Below are 10117 nucleotides of genomic sequence, written 5' to 3' on the forward strand. Positions count from 1 at the left end.
CCAGAACAATGTTCTTGTTATCCTGGCAATAAACACAGATGCTAAAGTAAACAGATTGACTTTAATGAGATAGTCGATCAGTTTGGCTAATTATGTTACTGCTTGTCATTCCAAACCCAACCCAGGCTCATTCTGAAAACGTACCTCTATATATATATTTCTGGAGACTGCGAAATACTTCCCAGGGGGAACGATTTTTTTGCAGCTTTTTTTCGCGAATCTATGAGAGGTCGCTGTGTATGATTTTTGAGATCTCAAATATCTCCCGCAAGTGCTATTTGCACCTGCCGCGTAAGCCCACCAGAGGCCGCTGTTGACCGACTGACTGACTGACCAATCGACTGATCCACCCTGCTCCTTCCCTAAACCCAACCAGTTTTATTGATCGACCCGCCCACCCACTTCAAAAGCAAACCTGAAACAAAAGCCCTGTTATTTTGTTAATTGTAGTTTTTGTCTTATCTGCTTTCTGAAATCGTTCTTAACCGGACTCGAACCCCATCGTTGTGGTCAACTCCTCAACGGGACAAATTGGTTACAGCGGGAAAGCTGTCTATACTGAGGTAAAAGGTCAGCTGGTAAGCGCGAAACGGAATGGCATCATACCACCCCATAGCGTTCGTTTAAAAAATGAAATGCAGCCATACGTACTTCTGGCTACATAAATCGCAGTCTCCAGAAACGTTGATAGGGCTATGTTTTCAGAATGAGCCTATGTTGTCCAAACCTGTATTAATTTTTCTCTAGTGAAACTCAAAAGAAGATGTTAAACAACTTTAACTTTTATTGTATAGAAGAAAACAAACAAAAAAATTTTACGAAATAGCAAGATCTGAGAAATCAAAATGGCGCATTAGTGGTCATTAATAAAACAGGTTTCAAACCTTCTTTTTAGTCTAAAAACAGCTTATATTTAAGTCAATCTCGCAAAACAACAAATTTAGCCACTTTGTCTACATCTGGATAAATTTAAAAACAGAATTTTTGTCTAAAAATGCTCTTTTGTCCACACTATCGTGTTGTATTGTTTCCAATCATCCCCACTAAAATGACAGAAAAGGGTTTTGTTCATGTACAAAAGGGCTGCACGGTTAATCAAAAAAAGATTGTGATTTCGATTCGACTCTACACGCAATGTTAATTCTGCTATTCTACGATTCAGCTAATTAATTTTTCAAGGTCTGGAGAGAAGCGTTAAGGTGGTTGCACAAGTCTTTACATTATTTTATATATGTTGCTCAACAACATACACACCTTCAAACTGTGTAGAAAGTGTCACATACTGTATGTATAAGGTATAATTTACCCAAAAATGTCATTTCTGTCTTAATCTAAAGATTTATTCACAGCCATGAAATCACATAAGCTAACTTACTTTTTATTTACTACCAATGGAACGTGAGCATACCCGCCAAAGATGTCTACTTTAGTAAACAGAACCGGTATAGGCTGTGAATAACAGGCAATAACGTTGTAAATAACGTTCAGTTTGTTTCAAACTGAACTCAAAGTGACGGCAGCCATGACATGAGCGCACTTGGCAGTGAAAGTGAAACTAAAAGTGCTACACATATGCCTAATATTATTATTGTTATTACCATATGTTTGAGAATAGCAATCATAATAGCCTGCTCATTTTAACCTTTATTTTACATCTACAGGATCGTGAGAAGATCGTGATCTCGATTTTAATTTAAAAAAATTGTAATTCTCATTTTAGCCAGAATCGTGCAGCCCTACTGTGCATGCGCACAGACATAAGACACTTTTATTAGGGGTGTAACGAAACACTGTTGATCTGTGATTCGTAAAGATCACAACCCATGGTTCGGAACACACGTGACCTGCAGATTAGACTAAAACATTTTTTTTTACTTGTAAATTAATCTTAAATTTGTAACGATCGCAGAGAGGTCGACTCTCACATTGTTCAAATTACATGTATGAAAGCATTTAGGCTTTCCTATAAAATATAATGATGATGGAAGAGTTGTAGTAGGTTATTTGGGATGTGGTGGGTTTCCCACGAAACGTAAATTATAAATGATGGTGATTTGTTTGCGTTTATTAATCCTATGAAATTCAGTCTTTAGTCTTTTAAGTTAGTTATGAAGTTACAGTCAAATAAGACAGAAGTACTGGGATAACAGTTTATAGTTTAGATATAAGCACTGATGTTTATGGTAAAGACTACAATCACCATCTTGTGCTTTTAACTTGACGCTCAAAAATGATAGTTGTAGGCAGCAATTACATTATTTAACCAATAGGTGGCGACAACCAACCATCAAAAATGACTAATTATTATATGAATATATATTCATATAAATATTAATAATTCTTAAAAAATGATACATCCATGAAAAACAGAAATGCGTTCACATCTGAGATTCTTAAAGGCAGGTGCTCGATCAAAACAAACACATTGGAAAAAGTAAAAAGGCAATCGGCACTGCCAATTTAGCTCTCAAAACTTATTGTAACAATGTTTCGACCTACATGGTCTCCATCAGGTCCTGATGTGCTAACCACATGACCCCTTCAAAGCTAGTATTGATAACAACTTTCAACCCTCTTTTAGCGTATTGTAGAAACTTTAATGTAGAAAAATAGTGGTCAAGGTGAATTTTTAAGTGAACCTTATATCATAGTCATTTGTTCAGACTCGAATCTTATTGTTTAGACTCCAATCTTATTGTTCAGACTCCAATCTTATGCGAGGAGAGCATTTGTGGTTCACGATTGTATATTTACTGGTTCTTGTGGCATTAATTAATGCCCAGAAAGAATGTCTTAAGTTATTTTTCACCTGGTGTTTCTAGAATATAATATGCAGTATCATCACTGGTTCTGTTAGTTTGCAATCTAATTTGCGCTTTGAAAATGAGCTGCTCTGGATCTGTTCGTTAATTACAAAAAACTTCCACTCTTCAGTGATTTTATGGGATTGTATTTCTGTGCTAATTTGCCCTATTTAGTATAGCTGACACAGACATTCTTCATTATTTGGGTAAACCCAATACTCTACACACCTTGTTAGTTCATCAACACCACACAGCATTTCAGAGCAGCATTGGGGAGGATGCGAATGATCTGGGAGTGTCTATAGGGTCAGTGGACATGCAGTTTTCCTCTTGGGACCAACAGCAGAACAGGCTCTGACAGTGACAAATGTCTACAGCTTCCTTACAGACATGCAGGACAATGCTGAAAGCACAGCATCCCCTCAACAGCAGTCATCCTGTTAGCAATTACCTTTTATTGTTAGTGCTTAGCTGGAAGGCATTCTTGAGGGGCTTCGCAATTTGTAAAGCTAATATCTTTCAACGGTTATTATTGATTTCATTTTGACCTTGTCAAGTCGAGAGATTGTTGGTTTGCCACCGGAGAGGTGCCACCATGCACGTAACAAATCCGTAAAAATTAATTCAACACTGTTAAGATTCAGGAGTTCTAGCAAGTTCCATGCTATTAAATCAGGAGATCAATCTGATCTTTCACGGTGCTTATTTCATCTTAAGGGGGCATTTCTTGAAGCTAATGAATGCAAAGTGAGTCACATCTTTCACCTTGAGGTGAGTGTTTTATGGACGGTGTGAACTATAGGCTACTCAGCATGTTCTCCAGTAGAAATCGTTATCTGCAGCTGTGGGATATGCACATCCCTGCCTAGCGCCTTTGATTTTCTCCATTTCTCATAAACGGAGTGACGCGCATCTCTCTGTGTTTATTTAAGAATGTGAGATTTTACACAGTCAGCACATCTTATAAGCTATCAGTTTTGGTTCAATAAAGCAGCAAAAACGCCTACTGGTGGTGTGAAAAAAACAGAGTACAAAAACTGTGGGTGAAAAGTACCTCAACCTAGTACTTGTGCCAATATTGCTCATTCAGTGTACAATCAATGAACACTTTGCTATCCTATCAGGATGTGGGAGAAATCACGAATAGCAGTGAAGTGACGCAACTGATGTGGTAGGTCACATTCACACTACCTGACAAAAGTCTTGTTGCCTATCCAAGTTTTAGGAACAACAAATAATAACTTGACTTTTAGGGTGCTTTCACACCAGTGAATCGATTCAGTTGTTCCGAAACTGAGATTACAAATGTTACATTGTTACTCTTTGCTCTTGGAGCGGTTCGCTTTCACACTGCAAAGTTTCTAATCGGAGCTAAAACAAGTCACGTGTGAGTAAACTCTCCTCACATTAGTGTCAGGGTTTATTTTGCAGCATCCTGCTCAGCTGTCAGGAGAGGTGGTGGTTTGGTGGTGATTGACAAGGTGCACGCGCGACGTGTCTGAGGAGAGATGCGGTGGGGAGGGGTGAGAAGGGTGCGCGACGATGCCTATTTGAGGACCGGGAGGGAGATGCGAGATTAACGGGAGATCCTCACTCGTTTGCGGGCATCCGAAGACTCACGAAACTTCCCGCCCTACTCATAATTCTCTCTTCATATAGCCGTATGCCTATTACATATCCATAACACACTGTGATATAACTGCGCTCGGATCGGATCACTTTCTCACTGCAATCGAACCGCTCCAGGGTTCGTTTCAATCGAGCCGAGACTACCTCACTCAGAAAATGATGGCATAAAAATGAGAACGTTGTGATCAGACCTCTTAATATTCTTTGTTTCTCATTGACCTTATTCTTCACACATGAACAGGCGCAGCCATTGGCATCTTTTTGGCTCAAGACTTCCAGTCTCATTCACTTCCATTGATTTTTTTTGCCATAAGAACAGCTCATTATGCTGCTTGATGTTGCAAACTGGTATTTGGTAACTATATTATTTTATTTATAGATATAAACACAGCTGTTTGTAGAGGAAGTAGTTATGACCATTTTCTGCCATTTGAAATTTCTATTTACCATAGGGAACTGAATTGGAAGTCAATTCAATTCAAGTCCACAACAACAGTCACAGACTTCAATATAGTTCAATATATTACCTATTTAAATAGTAGGTATAATGAAAGTAAATTTGATTATTGATGTAAATACCATACCCCAACCTCTCTAGGTCAAAATGCGATCGACAACAGTAAAGGATGATCATTTCTCTGGCATACAAGCACACCATCAGTGTTTTTCATGTATGTATAATTTAGCAAGTCGGACCCACCATTGACACCATTGTAAAGGCTCCGATGGTGTGGGGACAGCTCATCTCCAGCAAGTCTTCGTGGTGACGTCTCTCTTCCAGGGCTGCCAAACTTCCCGTGCTCAGGACTCATGCTGTACTGGTGCCTCAACATCTCAGGACTACTTCCTCCAAGCTTGCTTTTCTCATGGTGGAGCTCTGCTGATCCTAGCAGCAAGTGTCTTGGCTCTGGACTCCCAGGCCCACTTCCTAAGCTGCCCCTGTGCCTCTGGATGTACAGCTCAGGACTCATGGGCTGTCCTGGAGCCAGATGGTGCTTTGGATGAGTCTCAGGACTCCGATGGCCTAGGGATCGACCATACTTTTCTGGACTCAGCCCTCTTATCAGCCGATGATCAGGCACAGATATGGAGCCACAGCGAGGTCGGCAGGGCTGGGGCAGAACGAAGGGATACTCCAGGCTTGTGCTTCTGTGCCGGACAGGAGGGTCAGGGCTGGAGATTTCCCCATGATCACCTTCCCCTCTTTTCAAAGAACGAGACTTCTGGATATCTGGACTTTTATTCCCAGTTCCTGTGCTAGATGGTGGCTGTGGCTGCTTATGGTGTGGGTGCTCCGAGCTGCTGTCTGCACTTCCTGCACTAGAGGTGCTACTCCCATCTCCCACGTCCCGCATCAAACCAGGTACCAGGAGCCCACTTTGGCTGTCGATGGAATTGCGACATCCAATGGTTCCCGTCCCACTTTGAACTCCTTCCACTCCGCCTCCTCCTTTATCTTCATCTATCAGCAGACAAAGTTCCCGAAGCTCCAGGTTCTCCCGGATGACGTCCTCCTGCTTGCGTTCTAGTTCTGTTAGCTTCTGAAGGTACAGGGCCACCTCTTTACGCATGACGCTGGCGCTGAAACGACCCAGACGCTGCCACTCACGAGACACTCGCTTGCCCTTCTGCCGGTCATCATCCAGGAAACAGCACAGGTCTCTTAGTTCCCGATTATCATCCTGCAGCTTCTGGTTCACCTCCTTCACCAAAAGGAAAACAAATAGTATTATCAATTTTTAATAATTGTAAGGTGTAGTTGGCCAATCGGCCATTTTAAAGCTACACTAATTATACTAAATAGAGGGCCTTGTTTAAAGTCAGCATGAAATCAAAATTTACTCTTTGTATGTTATATACTGTGTATATTACTTACTTACGCCCAGGGCTGTTTATATCAAAGTTGATATTTAGCTGCACCATGGTGTTTCGTAACATCTCATTTTTATGAGTTGGGTCGTTAGCCCAATGCTCAACCCCCAACCTTAAGGACCAGGACACACACACATACACTACAGAAAATTTTGCTTACCCAATTCATCTATAGCACATGTCTTTAGTTCTACTAGCACACAGAGGAAACCCACGTGAACACGGGGAGAACATGCAAACTCCACAAAGAAATGCCAACTGATCCAATCAGAGCTCAAACCAGCAACCTTTTTGCTGTGAGGCGACAGTACTACCCACTGCACCACCGTGCCCTCATAATCTTTAATCAAATACCATAACCTTTCCTCCTCCCTTGAAATGACTTGTCTTTATTTCTGGTCACATGGGATGTCTTGACTCTGCCCTGCTTTCAACCATTCATTAATCTTCTTTCATTTTGTTGGTAACGCCCATCTTCCAATAATCCAATCCATTCCCATTCCCAAAGATGGATTCATTCACCACCCTACTGTTTCCCTCATTTCAGGACAGTTTCATTTGGATGTATATCATTCATTCATTCATTCATTCATTTTTTTCCGGCTTAGTCCCTTTATTAATCTGGGGTCGACACAGCGGAATAACCCGCCAACTTATCCAGTATATATATATTTTTTTTTTATGCAGCAGATGCCCTTCCAGCTGCAACCCATCTATGGCAAACATCCATACACTCTCATTCACACATATACACTATGGACAATTTAGCCTAACCAATTCACCTGTACCGCATGTCTTTAGCCGGTGGGGGAAACCAGAGCAAACCCACGCGAATGCAAGGAGAACATGCAAACTCCACACAGAAACGCCAACTGACCCAGAGGCTCGAACCAGCGACCTTCTTGCAGTGAGGCAACAGCACTACCTACTGCACCACTGCGTCATTGGATATATATCATGTACAAAAACACAGGGTACATCCCAAATTGCATACTTATGCACTATTCTATGCCATTTTGTAGTTTAAATAGTGTTAGTAGCAGTGCAATCACAATGGAAATGACCTTTTTCAACTGACATAGCGGGAGGGCAGGAGCTATCGATGATATGGTTGGATTTATTGCACCATTTGTTTTGGATTGCGAAAGCAAAATTCTAAACTCAAAATTCTTCTGCCACCTCCTGATGAATGTGAACGTGGTTGTACTCATGACAGGTACCACAACTGTTAAACATCGACTGGGAAAAAACATTAGTGTTCCATTTGGAATGACACTAATCACATTCACTACACAGTTTATAAGTGCATAGTGTACACTGTAAACCATTTCTGTTTTCACAGTATTATATTGCATTTCTCGACAGTTTCTTACTGTACAAGCTACATACATTGTGTAACTGTATATATTGTTGTTTTTACAGTTTAAATATAATGTATTTTTAACATATCCATGCTGTGTACAGTACATGGTTTACAGTATGTTACTGGAGATTTTCCAGTGAATTCTGGGAAATAAACAGTTACCGTGCATCTAAATACAGTACTGCAAATGACCATAAAAAACTCCACACACACTTTTACAGGTAAAACTAATAGTCAAATACATTCTTACGTGAAAGATTGTAAAGAAGACTGGCTGAACATTCATTCATTCATTTTCTTGTCGGCTTAGTCCCTTTATTAATCCGGGGTCGCCACAGTGGAATCAACCGCCAACTTATCCAGCAAGTTTTTACGCAGCGGATGCCCTTCCAGCTGCAACCCATCACTGGGAAACATCCACACACACATTTACACACACTCATACACCACGGACAATTTAGCTTACCCAATTCACCTGTACCACATGTCTTTGGACTGAAATCGGAGCACCCGGAGGAAACCCACGCGAAGGCAGGGAGAACATGCAAACTCCACACAGAAACACTAACTGAACCGAGGTTCAAACCAGCGACCTTCTTGCTGTGAGGCAACAGCACTACCTACTGCGCCACTGCCTCGCCACTGGCTGAACATACTGCCTTGGTTTTTTGCATAGGCTGTACTAGAGCTCATTTAACAGCACATATTCTGTCCTGTCATTACATCTCTGATGACCTGGAAGTGCTTCAACATCAGTAAGTAATACATCTTCATATTATCATGCAAAAGGATGTCATTTGGGATGCAACTTTTGTTTTAGGAAAATGGTGCACATTTGTATCACTTTATATCCTAAAGGCATGTTTGAGTATTTGACAATCAAAACAACAATGGGGTGCTACGAAACTAAAAGTGTGCAGGCACAAAATTCTTCTTTGTGTGGTTTATTCATAAACTAATTTCGAGAGGATCACGTGCTTATAATCAACACGGCTGGCTCCTTATTAGCTCCGTAATCAGCCCCATTAGATGATTACGGAAGCATTATAAATAACCTGAGTTTATCACTCTAGTTATCTTCGTCTTGAACCTCCCCCCTTTCCACCCCTTCATCCTCCTCCTTTCCTGATTGGGCGACACGGTGGCCCAGTGGCTAGCACTGTTGCCTCACAGCAAGAACACCACCGGTCCAACCTTTCGGGCCGGTCGGTGTTTCTGTGCGGAGTTTGCATGATCTCCCCGTGTTCGCGTGGGTTTCCCCCGGGTTCCCCGGTTTCCTCCCACCGTCCAAAACATGAACCATAGCCAAATCGACTAAAGCAAATTATCACCCAATACAACCTCAGTTCACACTTCTCACGGTGACAAGCAGGGGAGTTTTCGAGACCTACCTGACCTCGAACTCCCCTCTCGCCCTTCTAACGGGAGGGAGCCCCGGGCTCGAGGATATTACGAGCTCAGGGCTCTCTCCTGGGACAGCATGCCAAATACGCTTTATCGATTATCAGCTAAGTGTGAACTCTTGAAACATTGTGAAATCGCCAACTACTGGTCTGCCATGATGGAGATTAATGTGATTTTAATAGATCTCACAGATCATTTTGACAGTATTTTAATATTTAACCTAAGCTAAATTATAAGCATTAATGCAAATAAAAAATCATTTCCACCTTTGGTTAATTATTGGCATGTAAACATACCCTAAAGCTGTGATTTTCTTAGGTGACGAGCTTGGCAAACATCTACCTGACATAAAGAGTTCAATTAAAGCAATAGTTCATCAGACACATGTGCGAACCAATGACATTTGGCTTCAATGATATCAAACTTGGCATGATGCATCAACACTGATGATTGAAGTTGATAAACCACCCAGGTAGCAAAGCATTCTGGCCCACTTTTGGCATAAAGCTGGCACAGCAGACATTCATCCTGCACTGGCATACAGCATGTGGGCCAAACATAACCCGGGTTTGGCAGAGGTGGCGCCGTCTTTAAGGCCACACACAAGACATGGGCCAGATGTCACATGTAGTATTTGGTCCAGATTTTAAAAATGTATATGTGGGCCACGTGGAGTTTGCATGTTCTCCCCGTGCTGGCGTGGGTTTCCTCTGGGTGCTCCGGTTTCCCTAAGTCCAAAAGCATGTGGTTTAGGTGAATTGGGTTAGCTAGATTGTCTAGTGTATGTGTTTGAATGAGTGTGTATGGATGTTTTCCAGTGATGGGTTGCAGCTGGAAGGGCATCCGCTGCGTAAAACATATGCTGGATAAGTTGGCGGTTTATTATGCTGTGGCGACCCCAGATTAATAAAGGCACTGAGCCGAAAAGAAAATGAATGAATGAATGAACAAATGAACGAATGAATGAATGAAGGAAGGAAGGAAGGAAGGAAGGAAGGAAGGAAGGAACGAACTAAAGAATGAATGAATGAATGAATGAATGAAT

The 10117-nt window shown here is 41.5% G+C and overlaps 1 protein-coding gene across 7 annotated transcripts in view; it reads right to left on the bottom strand.

Annotated features, from left to right (window-relative positions):
- The window catches only part of ccdc85al (coiled-coil domain containing 85A, like), a 38940-nt gene that overhangs the window by 26786 nt on the left and 2037 nt on the right, over window positions 1-10117 (bottom strand). For 5 of the 7 annotated variants that reach the window (XM_005165709.5, XM_005165710.5, XM_009302126.4 and 2 more), the window contains exon 2: window positions 5134-6136. In XM_005165709.5, coding sequence (XP_005165766.1) covers window positions 5134-6136 — 1003 coding nt within the window. 7 annotated transcript variants of the gene reach the window in all.

This window comes from Danio rerio, chromosome 6, assembly GCF_049306965.1.
Source record: "Danio rerio strain Tuebingen ecotype United States chromosome 6, GRCz12tu, whole genome shotgun sequence".
In the NCBI taxonomy this organism is placed as follows: Eukaryota; Metazoa; Chordata; class Actinopteri; order Cypriniformes; family Danionidae; genus Danio; species Danio rerio.